This window comes from Anoplopoma fimbria, chromosome 6 (assembly GCF_027596085.1).
Source record: "Anoplopoma fimbria isolate UVic2021 breed Golden Eagle Sablefish chromosome 6, Afim_UVic_2022, whole genome shotgun sequence".
Lineage (NCBI taxonomy): Eukaryota > Metazoa > Chordata > Actinopteri > Perciformes > Anoplopomatidae > Anoplopoma > Anoplopoma fimbria.
Genome location: NC_072454.1, coordinates 1788045 through 1802774, shown reverse-complemented (window position 1 = coordinate 1802774; position 14730 = coordinate 1788045). Strand labels below are relative to the sequence as shown.

General features: G+C 39.6%; 1 protein-coding gene across 1 annotated transcript in view; it reads left to right on the top strand.

The window, feature by feature from the left end:
- kcnq5a (potassium voltage-gated channel, KQT-like subfamily, member 5a) overlaps window positions 1-14730 on the top strand; it is a 92050-nt gene that overhangs the window by 50343 nt on the left and 26977 nt on the right. Inside the window, exons 2-3 of the mRNA XM_054600091.1 lie at window positions 12496-12586; window positions 13419-13545. Of these exons, the coding sequence (XP_054456066.1) occupies window positions 12496-12586; window positions 13419-13545 (218 nt within the window). The remainder of the gene's footprint in view (window positions 1-12495; window positions 12587-13418; window positions 13546-14730) is intronic.

Here is a 14730-nt window from a genome sequence, read left to right as displayed (position 1 = left end):
TAACATGAAGTAGTGCTTAAAGGACCAGTTACAATACAATGAACATATGAAAACGTTTTTAGGGTTTTGACAATTTCTATTTGTCATTTTCGTGCCTTAACCACTCAAATCATTAGTTTTGGTTACATGTGTGTCTACATCTGCACACACTTTCCTTAATGTCCTGCCCTGCAGCAGCTAAGTGGTGAGAAAAGGTTGTATTTTACCTTTTAGTGCTAACAGCAATGATCCTGCAGAACAGAGTCATGCAGTCAGAACGACCTGCCAACCTGTTTTCACCTGCGAGCCAATAGCAACACAGATATGAGGAATCCAAAGACACATCATTCCTTTTCTGTCCGTCACTCATGCCACTAATGTTCTGCAAGGTGGTGATTCCTCCACCTCCACCTCCACTCCTCATCAGTTCCTCCACTTCGTCTTCTTAGTGCGGACAGATTTCTGACAGTCAGACACAGAACCCCTCGTACAATTTAATTGAATTGTTCTCTTTAGATCTTCTTCATGGTTTCCTTTAGTGGCTTTATTCTCTGACTGCTTTTGCATCCGGCATCCATCCTTTTTTATTTGAAGGAAAAGCAAAAAAAAATAACGTTTTAATGTTTAAATGCTTCCCTTCTTGAGGTTTTACAAAAGCAAAATAAAAAGGCTTCAGATTTGCAGCCAAAATGAAATCCACAAACAATAACTGAGACATTAGTCATAAAGAAACAGGTGTGGTTAAAAGAGTAGAAAAACAAAAAGTCATGTTGTGAATTTTTCATGTTGTTTTCATGAGGTGTAGGAACATAAATGCTGCATATTGAAGCACATCTCACATCTCTAAACTGTTTGTGTGCTGCAGCCTTTTTGTATTGTATTGCTGCATCAATCCACGACAGAAGCAGGGTCGATGGAGGAATGCAGGACTTCCTCCACTGTAGGAAAGTGTTGATTTAATATTGCATGTGTTAAATGAAGAAGAAATGTGGCGTATTTTCATACATAAAGATATTAAAAACAATGGTACAGAAGCAGTCAGAGATCCGGGGCTCTGACGTAAAGCTGTGTGTTTGCTCTCCTCCCACAGGGGTGATCGTAGCGTGGATATTGTTTCTGTTGTTCTCTCAAACACATAAAACTCTCTTAGTGTTCTATTCGGTTTGTTCTGGAAAAAAGAAGAAAAGGAGAAGATAGACAGACAATAACAGGAGGTGTAGCTCATTTCTTTTCTAGCCTGCAGGCTGACTGTGTCCCATTTCCTCCAGACTGGAAATCTTCTTCTTCCTCTTTTTTTTAAAGTCTTTTATTCCTTCTTACTATCTCTCTCTCTCTCTCTCTCTCTCTCTCTCTCTCTCTCTCTCTCTTTCTCTTCCTCCATTTTCTACCTTATTAAGTCTCGTCTTCTCTTCGGGGCGTTTTGAAGCGTCATATCTCTGCCTCCACATTAACTCATCACTCAAAGTCATCCTTAAAGTGTGCACATTCCTTTGAAATCAGCATCCATTTGCATGAAAAATATTCATGCTTAAACATTCAAAACAGTAGAAAGAGAGAGATTAAAGCAATGACATAACATCTACCTATTATTGGAGCTGATTTTTGAGTATTGCACTATACATTTTTGAATTTCCTTCCTAATTAGGACCAAACAAAATGAAAAGCGTGTTTATGCAAATCCCCCGGCTTCCGGAGCACATGGTGTTTTTTGCAGCAGTAACAGCCGCTTATTGGGAATAAATCATTCCCAAACTTCATTAACAGAAAATCAGAGCAAGAACAGGTCACACTGATGGACTCAAATGTAACAGTACAGTTGAGTGACATTTAAAAGCCACATTCACGTAGCTTTCCTTCTTATAGATCAAGCTTCAAAGAGGTTTCTTTTATTTGTGTGTTTGTGTGACAGCTGATCAGTGAGACCTTTTCACACCAACGCCTCATCATTCCCTTTGACCTTCACACACCTCAGAGAGAAATGCAAAACGGTTCAGAATCAAAGATTTCAGTTTTAACCCGTTCAGCGGAGCAGATGGCGCCGCGTGGGATGACGTGTGTGTTTGACGCACTCGATAACTGCTCGGACGGAGTGTTCAATAACCGCAATTATGCATATTTATGCACACACACTCAGAATGCAGTTTATATATGTATATGTATATATCGTGGAGACCCACTTACGCTGCGCTGAGTCAGCCTCTCTCCAGTTAAGGGAACCAGTCAGCCATCTGTTGGTCTAATGAGCCGACTCTACTCCACCAAACATATTTAACAGCTTCACCCTCCTCATCCTCAGTTCACCAGAGACTCTCATCTTCTTCAGCTGCTGTTCTGTTACTGACACTTTGTTTTCTCTTCATGTTAAGAACGTTGGTTATGTCCTAATATCCAGTTACTCAGCCGCAAATAAACCTCACCAACCTCAGAGAAGTACTGAATGATTTTTTTTAATAAATGTGTGGGAAAATTAAAATGCAGACCAAGCTTAAAGCACTCCATTAAACCAACAACATGAGCTGAACATCCTTGGTTTAAATCTGGCTCAAGGCCCCATCTCACATTCTCACTCTCCGCATTTCCCTTTTGGAGCATAAGAATCTACAAAAAAATACCTTGAAAAATGTAAACTATGCAGACTCTACCATGGATGTGGCAAGGCTTTGCCTCTAAACCCCAAACTTTAATATAACTTTTTTATTTATTTATCTTTCTAACTTTAATATATAAAAGTCCTTCACATCGGTGGAAACAGCTAAATTAAATGTGACATGTAGCATTAAGTGTTTTTGATGAAATATCAAGTTTCTACCAAAGTTATGGTAGAAACTCCAGAGAGGGTTTTGGGTGGAACCATTACACCATACACCATCTGTGTAGGTTGTGGATGGAACCTTTGACAGATAGTTCTAGATGTAACCCTTTATGTTGGGTTCTTGTTGGAACCCTCTGAAAAGGTTGCAGGTGAAACTTTTATAAAAGGATCTACAAGAAACCTATGAGCACAAACTGAAAGCATGGGTGGGTTCTTGTTAGTACGCTTAGAAGCTCCAGAGAGGGTTTTGGGCTCAACCATTACAATGTAGGAGTTTTCTTTGTAGAACCTCTTGGGGGTTTTGGGTGGAACCTTTGACAGGTGGTTTTATGTGTAACTCTTTACGTTTGGTTCTATGTAAAACCATTTGAAAGGGTTCCAAGTGGAACCATTACAAGAGGTTATCTAAGTAACCAAAAAGGGTATCTCCTATGAAGACAAGACGATTCATTGGTAGGTTCTGGATAGAACCTCCAGAGAGGGCTTTGGGTGGAACCATTATAATGTAGGAGTTTTGTTTGTAGAACCTCATTTGGTTCTATGTAAAACTATTTTAAAGGGTTCCAACTGGAGCCTTAATAAAATGTTCTACAATAAACCAAAAAGGGTTTCTCCTATGAGGACATGCTAAAGAAGCACCTTTATTCCTAAGAGTGTACCAGAGATAGGTTATGAGGCAAAATGATGCTTTCAAATGCTCAAGGGCAAAATTGTAAAACAGTCTTGGTAAAACTAAACTAAACTTTTATTTGTTTCTTATTTGTGGACTCAAAATAAACTAAACCAAGTTCAGCAACTTCAAATACTAAACAGTAGAAGAGCCAGTAAATGTGAAGCAACAATACAGAATAAAAGACGGAATAGATTCATCACAAACTTTATTTCTGTCTCGGCTGAACTGAGCTCACATTAAGCTGCACAGTCATTGAACTCGCTCAGTCTTCTCTCGCTTTGCATTGTGGGAGCGAGGTTTGAATAATGAGCCCTCATGCACAAGCTGCTGGTCCACGTTTGGGGGCATTAATCAACTCTGCCCACTAAAGCCCGGTGGGTTTACAGAGACACAAAAGGTGTAATGCCCTCATGTCATAATGCACACAATAAGCTAAGTGGAAGAAAAATGTTTGGACCAAAAAAAAGAAGATTTACACAACCGGCACAAAGTTTATTTAAAAACAGATAAGTTCAGGGTCTTTAACTGCAGAGTTGTGCTTCTAATTACTTTGGCTCGGAGGTTTGATTTCCATGAGACAGTGTTTATGTGTGCTCTGATTTCTCAGAAATCAAAAAGCGTTTGATATGACGCTGAGGACCTGAACCTCCTCCTGGCTCACTGTTGTCTTCTGGTGATTTTTGGTATCTAATGTTTCCTGTTTTTTGTTTTGGTTCATTCAAGATTCATATAAAATAACAAAACCTTTTGAATATAAAAACGACTCCGTTTCTCTCTCGCTCACACTCCGTCCGTCTGTCATGACATCTGCTGAACAGAACTCTGAACGGGAGTCTTGGAGTTGTGTTGGTGCGGAGATGGGTGATGGATGGTGTGTGTGTGTGTGTGTGTGTGTTAGCTGTTGGCTTTCTTCAATAGTACGTCAGTCTGCGTCTAGTTAGTGAGAACACACACACACACACACACACACACACACACACACACACACACACACACACACACACACACACACACACTAAAAGCTTTCCGACTCTTCTCGCACCCGTCACCCATCCTCAGAGCGTCATCATGGAAAGTTGGCTCCTGTCCGGCTCTTTCTTTCTTTCTTTCTCTCTCTGTACCCCTCTCCCAAACTTTACTATCTCCCTCTCTCTCTCTCTCTCTCTTTCTCTCTCTCTCTCTATCCCTTTCTCAGATCACATGTCTCAGATGTGGGATGAGAAAGCAAACAGCTGGTACTCGGTGCATGTGAGAGGAGTCATGCTCGGGCTTTGAGTCCCTCTCTGCTGCTCTGTGATAGGTGTGATAAGGTTTACTTAGATTCAACAACACGTTCTCAATCTCAACTCGTCAAATACCGAGTTCAGCTTCAAGCTGTGACGCTCTAGTTTGGTCAGGTACAGCGTGTCAGTTTCCACTTGGTTCTTTTCAAAATAAAAATAGTTTTTCATATATAAGGTTTACTTACACAAAAGGTAACGTTTCTCAAACGTAACCAGGTATTTTTAGTTGCTTAAACACAACCAAGTTGTTTCCTGTGACAATCGAAGTTTGAAAGAAATTGACACGTGCAAAACTTATACTAGAAGGGTACGTAGCATAGACTGTATAGAAGAAGTAGAAGTTTGTGGAAAGACGTTTTGAAACCTCGAGTTTGGCATTTTGGATGTCGCCATCTTGGCTTTTTGCAACCAGTGAACAGGAAGTGACCATATTTGGACTCTGGTGTCGACCTGTCAATCAGTGTGTAGCCCCGCCCTAAAGCATCCCCTGCTTTATGGTCTGTTTGACTCTAAATGGAGCATCATTTACTAAATGAACATCATGCTGTATTGAAGAAGACTTGAAACTAGAGATTGAGACCATAAACTCATGTTTACAATGTTTACTGAGGGAATAAATCAAGAGAGAAGTAGAGTCATTTTCTCATAGACTTCTATACAACCAGAGGAGTCGCCCCCTGATGGACACTAGAGAGAATGCAGCTTAAAGACACTTTAGCTTTGGCTTAAACTTTCAGAACCAGAGGTTGCTACCTGGTACGTAGTCATAGTTTGAAGCTTAAGCCCACCGGACAAGGGTCAATATTTGACGAGTTGGCATTCAGAATGTGTTGACTCGAGCAATGCATTGCCTCAAAGTAAACAGTTTCGTACTGTAGCTTTAAGGTCAACATGTCGGTGTAGAGTCATAAACTCCTTCACCCCCTTGTTTTAGCATAAATACGTGTGTCTGAAGCTTCCTTAAACAAGACATTGGATTCCTTCCACCTCAAGCCCACACAGCTCCTTTACTTTCTTTCTGAGGTGAATTCAACAACTATTATTATAGTTATAAGCCTTTTTTCCTGTTGATGGAGGAAAACCTTGTGCAGAGAAATCTGGCCCCGTTCTTTGGCCCCCGGCTCTGTTTGGTCAAGTAGTTGCTTAGAAATAAAACCGTGTGTTTTATCGCTGCCATCATCAGGTAAGATACTGCACTTGACTGGATAAACACGAGGATTAACTAATAGACGCTTGGCGAGGAGTTGGCCTGGCTTCCTTCCCCCTCTCCCTCCCTCTTTTCCCTCTCATCTTGCCTTCTCTTTATCCAGCAGCTTCCATTCAAACCTCCCTCTCGCACCAGAATAAAAGTACACTGTGGGTATCGATTGGAATAAAAACATGATCAATACGGTGACACTGTGAGATCAGAGGAGGGGAAGTAGAGGCTGGCTGTGCTCAGTCTGCTCTCTCAGCTTGTCATCTTTTTCTTAATCTCTCTTCTTCTTCTTCTTCTTCTTCTTCTTCTTCTTCTTCTTCTTCTTCTTCTTCTTCTTCTTCTTCTCTCTTTTGTTTTATTCCTGATGTACCGATCTAACAGGCCTTTCCTAGAAGGAGAAACTTTATTTATAGCTGAGCTCCATCTTTATCTCCTCTGCTAGCTTTCATCCAGGAGAAACCTGCTGATCTCATGTAGCGTTCACTCATTTTGATTCAGCGTTTTCTCTTGGACTGCTGTTTGCCTTCTCTCCCCATGAACTTCCTTTTCTTACTTTTTAGTCGTGCTCTTATTCAAAACAACGACGGGCCTCACCGACCCTCTCCTTTTCTCTTTTTTCTGTTTCAATCTTTCTCTCTCTTTGTTGCCGTCCCCTCCCTCCGTCTTGATTGAAAGGGTATGCATGGTTGGCAGAGAAAGAAAGAAGGAAATAGATAATGATACCAGACAGTATTGTGTGGAAAATCATGACCTTGCACACACACACACACACACACACACACACAATTCTCAAATACTTATTTCATATAAACACACAGTGGAAAACATGTGCACCGTAGCGTTCCTCCTCTTTATCATAAACATACTTGTTCATATTTTTCACGTGCATGTTCCATGCTTTCATAACAAACATAGACAAATTCATGAGATTCATGATGGTTTGAAAAAGTGCAGATTTACGGTCACATATTCTGCTGAAAGTCTGTGTGGTGATTTTAAATCTTCTTGCACTTAGAAGTGTCTTCTGAGGGGCAATTAGTCATCCACATGAAAAAGTAAAGTCAAATATTCATCTCTCTGAGGGTTGTGTGAGTGTGTGTGTGTGTGTGTGTGTGTGTGTGTGTGTGTGTGTGTGTGTGTGTGTGTGTGTGTGTGTGTGTGTGTGTGTGTGTGTGTGTGTGTGTGTGTGTGTGTGGCGTGTACTTGGCTGCAGATGCTTGCATGTATTTATTTATTGCACATATCTTAAAAACTCTTGGTTGAAATTTGTCATTGCACATCTTAAAGCCATCAGTGAATCAAATGCTCCAAGAAAAAGATACATCAATCTGGTATCTGTGTCACCATAGTCTTCCTCAAGCTGCTATCTCGACAGCTGTGAGTCCGAACAGCAGCCATGTTGGATGTTTATTTCCAAATAAGTGTCTTTGTCAGTGCTGAAGACTTGGAGACTCTCTTTAGATTTAGCGACTTCTGTAGCTAATGCTGCTCGATACTTTTATTAGAAGAGAGATGTCAACACACGGCTTTAAAATCTATCTTTCAAGTTTCTTAAGATCTGTGTTGAAACACATTCATGAGTGAGATTTAGAGCTGCAGGCTGGCAGATTTTTCCTCTTTCCAGCAAAGCTAACCGCCTTCATATTTAATAGAAAGATATGAGAGAGGTCTTCACTTCGAACTCTCTGCAAGAAAGAAAAGTGAGTTATTATTTCAAAAATCCTCCATGCATAATGTGGACATTAGTGGACACCATCAGTTGTAGGATCATGCAACGTCAAGACAAAACAATATGTGACAATTATGAAAAAGTTTGTGAATAAATCGGATTGAACAGGTAGAATAGTTTGGTCAAACTTAATGATTTTAAATTGTGTGAATTAGACATTTTACAAGGTGCTGTGCAACTTCTGCTTGATTCTAGTTGCATGTTTCTCCTCCATCTTCATTCTCCACAAATCCACATAGACCACACACCCACACACACAAACCCACACCCACACCCACACACACACACACCCACACACACCCACACACCACCCACACCCACACCCACACACACACACACACACACACACTGCTTCAGACTACATCATCAGCTTGCAGAGACGTGGTGCAGGTCTTTTGGCTGTATATGGTTTTGTCTTTTGGTTCCACGGGTCGTTCATCAGCATAAAGCCAGAGGCAGTTTGTCTCTGCCATATGCACCAAAGCAGGCTCTCTCTGTCTCTCTCTCTCTCTCTCTCTCCCTCTCTCTCTCTCTCTCTCTCTCTCTCTCTCTCTCACACCTGCATCTCGTCTCCAGTTCTCTGAGGATGTCAGGCACCAACTTTACCAGATGTTGGTTTGACACGGTGACGACAGTGCAGGCCAACACTCAGCGGAGATATTTAATAAAAGTAATTATCTGGCATTTAAAGTGGACGTCACGAACTCGCTGCCTCCGTAGAGTAATATGACAGCTGTTAGCAGGTACTGAACATCACCAAACATCTGCCAGATTATTAGTGTTAGCTGATTAACTCTCTTTTCTCCTGGGTGCTATAATCTAGTCTTTACAGCCTGATGCACTGTAGAAATCCATTTTACATATTAAACCACAAATAATTACAAGCATTTAATTTGAATTTACAATAGTTAAAAGTTTTTGTGGAATAGGTTTATTCTCCTACTTGTCAATAGTCAGATGAGCAGATCGATGCAGACCTTGTCTTTGGATCTGTTGGATCTAGAGCCATGAGCTGATTAGCTTAGCTTAGCATAAAGACTGGAGGCAGGTAGAAACAGCTAGCCTCTCTGCAAACTTCCAGCAGCTCTTAACCTCACTAGTGTACATATAATTATTTAACTTAACTAAACTTTATGTCAAGTTAAGATAATCACCTTCTCATCCGACTCTTGACTTGAAACTAGAGATTGAGACCATAAACTCATGTTTACAATGTTTACTGAGGGAATAAATCAAGAGAGGAGGACTTCAGCCTTTTGACTTGAAAATACTAGATACTTTCCCAAAAGCTAAAAGATTATCGAATCAATTCAAATTCCTTAATCAACTCACATATACTCTTTCCGTTCTCAGCCAGTCAACACTTGATTCCCCAGATCTTTTTTCCATGAATACGTTTTATATATAATTATTTTGTTGTTACATTTGCTGAATGCATTATCACGTTTAGAACTCGGGACTTGAGTGCAAAAATATGAGACTTACTTGTGTATTGTAAAACAATGATTTGGTCCCACCAGGAATATTTAATATAAGCGGATGTTACGCAGATCCTCGTCATCATATCTGAGGGATTATGTAAGCAAATTTATACAAATTACAGACTTTGTTTATCCAGTGCGAATGTGCCTCACAAAACACAGACGTGTGGGTTCATTTCTAAATCAAACAAGGTCTTCTGGTAATATGAGTCCTGTGTGAAAAGGGCATTACTTCATTAAAATGAGAACTATGAGCCATGTTGTTAAAAGGATCATTTATATTTTTTCTTTAATAATTGACTCATCCATAATGAAATCATTGTAAGTTAATTTCCAAAATTTCCTGTAAAGAAATGAACAAAAATCTGCACGGATGTAATATTAATAAAAAATAATCTAATGTAGAGAATATGTGATTTGTAGTAAATATAAGGCTTAAAAATGCAAAAATACTGATGTCACTCTTTATGGGGAGACAGAGGGATTGATCATTGTCATTGTGTTGCCATCATTCAAAAGCTGCTTTTCATTTGTTTGTGAGTAACCTTTTAATAATTTCACCATTAATCAATAAACAAAAAAGGATAAAAAAACGAGGATATTGATTATGTAGAATGCATCTAGGAATTATTTAATATGAAAAATATACACCAATCGTATCAACTTCAAATTAAAAAGTTGGACACATGTTAATTTTTTTCACACTTTCCTACAAGCATGTGTGAACATAACATGATAATAATAATTATAATAGTTAATCTCCTTTAGCACATGATCATTATGTTATTACCCTCTAGAGGGAAAATCGCTGCGGTAATAGACGTGATTTTGAAAGTGACGTAGGAACCTTTTGTCACAACCATGAAAGAAGAATAATGTGTTTTTTAAGTTATACATGCAGCTTCTGAATGTAGAACGCAGAATCTATTCAGTTTCACATGATGGGCTCATTTCACCCGAGACATGTCATGAAGTTCTCTGAACAATTCTCTTTCATCTCATTCACAGTATTTTTGTATGATTTCACTCTTTTATTTGTGATGTGAATAAAGAACAGAAACATGAGGGGTCTTTTTATATTTTTAATTGAGCAAATTTTTTTTGCTAATGTGACGTCCTGATGTTTCATTTCACAATTATACATAAACTCTGTAGACCTGAGGGGTTTGATCTGTATGCCGACATTCAAAGGAGCTTTTTATTTCATACTTTCAAATTATTTGTGGCATGAAAATGAATAGTCCTGCTTTCAGAAAAATGGACTCACACAAACAGACAATTTAGTTTCTTTAATTCTATTTCTCAAAATGTTTTAAAGCACATGAGATATTTTCTTTTAACCTTGGAATAGTTACATTGCATTATGAGCACATTTCTTTAACACATGAAGCTTCGGCTTTACTTTTCAGAACCTGAGGTTGTCTCCTGGATTCCGCTCAAAAAGTTTTATTGAAGGATGGTTCTTTCAATCACCTGCCAAAATATATTTCTTTTTTTTAAAAGTTGCTGCTACGTCAGATTAGAATTGTATATATCTTTTATTTACTAGTCATGGGGGATCGCTGCTCACTACCACAACTCGATGTTGTTGTTTGTAAATCTGCTCTCCACGCCGTCTGTATGACAGTAAAGAGCTATTAAAGAAGGAGACGCTATCAGATGCAGATGTTAGGAAACATCAGTCCTCATCTGCTGTAACTCAGCCGCAGGTACATACACTATTCATACACACACTATTCAGACACACACTATTCATACACACACTATTCAGACACACACTATTCAGACACACACTATTCAGACACACACTATTCAGACACACACTATTCAGACACACACTATTCAGACACGCCTCCCTTTTCATATTCTGCGTGGATCCAATGGAAAATAAATGGTGGCATCAATCATACCGGAGAGCCAGGAGAGATGCGAACTGAAGAAATGGAGGAAGGAGGGAGAGACAAAGAGAGTAAAAGATGAAAGAGGAAATAAGACAGGGATGGGAGATATTGGAGAACACTCTGTACACAGAAAACAAACACTCACAGATCTGCAGGGACGAGAAGACAGTAAACATCACAAAGACAGATGGCATCTTTAAAAAAGAACACAGAGAGAGAACAGCAGGCAAGGGCTGCTAGCCAGAGCATATGTTGCCTGGAAGCTGCTCTGTGAATTTTAATTTGTATTTGCTCATTAACCAAGTTAACGTATGAGTTACCATGAGGGACGGAGTGGAGCAGTGGAGGAGGAGGAGGAGGACGTTGGGAGGAAAGCTCTGATCGGACTACGACGTAGTCAGAGCCCATGTTTTATGGAGCTCTTCTCTCTGCGTGTTATCACAGTTCATTCCAACACACAAACTTTCACACTTTAATGGTATCGATGGTAGATTTGGTTTGAACTCTGTGTCTTCAACCTCGATATAATAGAGGTTGGTTTTGGTTTACGGGGCTCCTATACTTCTCTCTTGATTTATTCCCTCAGTAAACATTGTAAACATGAGTTTATGGTCTCAATCTCTAGTTTCAAGTCTTCTTCAATACAGCATGATGTTCATTTAGTAAATGATGCTCCATTTAGAGTCAAACAGACCATAAAGCAGGGGATGCTTTAGGGCGGGGCTACACACTGATTGACAGTCCACAAACCAATCAGTGACGTCACCATGCCTACATCCACTTCTTATATACAGTCTACTTTTTTGGGATGAAATCCTTTGCCAAACGACTGTAATGTCATAATGTCTAAAATCCAAGTGAAAGGACGACGCTGTGCCGTTCAGAAACATCACAACAATGATGCCATAGAGAGGACAATGCTGCTGAAATAACCTACAGATCACTAAGTGACTTAGTGACTAAGTGACTTAGTGGCTTTAAGTGAATAACTGGACTACAAATCAAACACCCACACACACACATACACATCATCATGTGTCAGCTGCTTGTTCAGCCAGTTTTCGGTGAGAGGGATCAGTGCGTTCATACAGTATGTGAATCAGTCTTTGGTAATAAGTAGCAGTAACATATTAAAGCCTGGTCCTCTAATAATGTTTGGTACGGTCTAATTCCTGGTAAATGTAGCCCGGCAGAGGAGAAATAATCACATCATTTTAGAGCCGGCAGGTTCACTTTCCCCAATGATGTGTGCGTGTGTGTGTGTGTGTGTGTGTGTGTGTGTGTGTGTGTGTGTGTGTGTGTGTGTGTGTGTGTGTGTGTGTGTGTGTGTGTGTGTGTGTGTGTGTGTGTGTGTGTGTATTGCTGCATAAACTCATGATTAGATTTGTATTTATCACCCACAGCTGATTTATTTGTGTGTGTTTGTTTTGTGTCCTCAGGTTCATCCTGGTGTTTGGATGTCTGGTTCTCTCCGTGTTTTCAACCATCCCTGCTCACCAGGAATTCTCTGCACACTGCCTGCTCATCCTGGTAGGACACACACACACACACACACACACACACACACACACACACACACACACACACACACACACACACACACACACACACACACACACACACACACACACACAAACACACAGACACACACACACACAAGAAATGTGTTCAGTCAAGACGTGTCTCCCGAGGAGAACTCACTGAGTTCATGTTTTTCTACACTAATGAATTTTGAAAGTGTAACATGATTAGATGAGTGTAATTTAACGTGTGCGTGTGTGTGTGTGTGTGTGTGTGTGTGTGTGTGTGTGTGTGTGTGTGTGTGTGTGTGTGTGTGTGGCTGAGTGATGCTCCTATCTGCGTTATAAATGCTGACGGTGCGTTCTCACCATAATGACCTTTAATGATTGTTACAATTCAATTAAAGTTAAGAGACTCTGCCTTCAGATGTGATTTAGAAATAAAACATCATTAAGAGCAGGTAGAGGGGAAACTAAGACAGTTTTGTTTTCATTTGGTCCAGAATGTAACATAAATCTTTTTCTGAGAAGTAATTCATTTCACATTTACCTCATATTCTTATTGAAAGAAAGCAGCACAGTAGATTTAAGGAGAAGCTAAGCAAAACACGATAACTTCCTAACTTCCTTGACTGTCTTCACTGCTTGTGCTTCTGCATTTGTAACATTTAAAGGTATGTGGGCTGTGTGTGTGTGTGTGTGTGTGTGTGTGTGTGTGTGTGTGTGTGTGTGTGTGTGTGTGTGTGTGTGTGTGTGTGTGTGTGTGTGTGTGTGTGTGTGTGTGTGTGTGTGTGTGTGTGTGTGTGTGTGTGTGTGTGTGTGTGTGTGTGTGTGTCCTGCAGGAGTTTGTGATGATCGTAGTGTTTGGTCTGGAGTACATCATCAGGATATGGAGTGCCGGCTGCTGCTGCCGCTACAGAGGCTGGCAGGGACGCCTCCGCTTCGCCAGGAAACCGTTCTGTGTCATAGGTAGGTCTGTGTGTGTGTGTGTGTGTGTGTGTGTGTGTGTGTGTGTGTGTGTGTGTGTGTGTGTGTGTGTGTGTGTGTGTGTGTGTGTGTGTGTGTGTGTGTGTGTGTGTGTGTAGCTAACATTGTCAGCACTTGTGAGGCCTTGTATCTAAAAAAGATATTCTTAAAAAAGAAACACAAAGATCTCTCTTGATGTCTGGGGACAAAATAAATAAGGAAAATAGAACTAAAATAGGATCAAAATAAAAGTCATGTCTCTATTTCTTTTAACTGTCTTCTTTATTAATAATGCAATACACAACTCCAAACACATTTACCCTCTGAAACCTCCCTCTGAAGCAGTGTTTCGCTCCTGACACATTTCACTCATTGTGGCCTCGATTTTCAATAGATATAATTAACATTATCATATATAGTCCAGCTCCTCTATGGAAATGGCACAATTATGACCAGAAGTTGAGAGAACTCAAACATGTCTTTTGTTCAGAATAACAGTTATAATGCCATAAATCATTAAAAAAGAAAAAAGGAGGAGTTTCATTTCTGTGATAAGTTATATTACAAAAATTGGAATTTATATATCCAACATTTTTCCAAGTTACTCAAGTGTTAACAATAGTGAAAAAATGAATTGAGGCTCCAGGTTCTTTACATATATATATATATTTATAACTCGTTTACTTTTTTAGGACCTCTCCTCCATCTCCTCTGCTCTTTTTGGCGGAATTTTTAAACACGACACGAGATGAAATATGAAAATTAGAAGCTTTGATTTTGTTGCTTTTCCTGACAGAGGTGTTTGTCACACATGATATGTTCAAGGAATGTCTGAAAATGGTAAATCCGATGAATATTTCTGCCTTTTCAGCTTCTGGCTATGATAACTGTTGTAACTTTGGCCATTATTTAAAAGAAAACCTTAGTTTGTTCTTTTCTTAGGCTAATTATCTGCCTGCTGATGTCAGTTCACTCTCTACACTTAATGTTCAGATTGACAATTAAGAAAACAACAGATTAAAGAAGTTTGTGTTTCCATTTGTTATTCACATTATCATACTGTTAAAGTGAGTTATCTTACAGAGCCGTTTTACGAGATCATCCTCAGGTTATTATGTTATTTACAAATATAGGAAAATCCACTGTTTAGTTGATGCAACATATGAAAAGAGAAAGAACACACGTCCT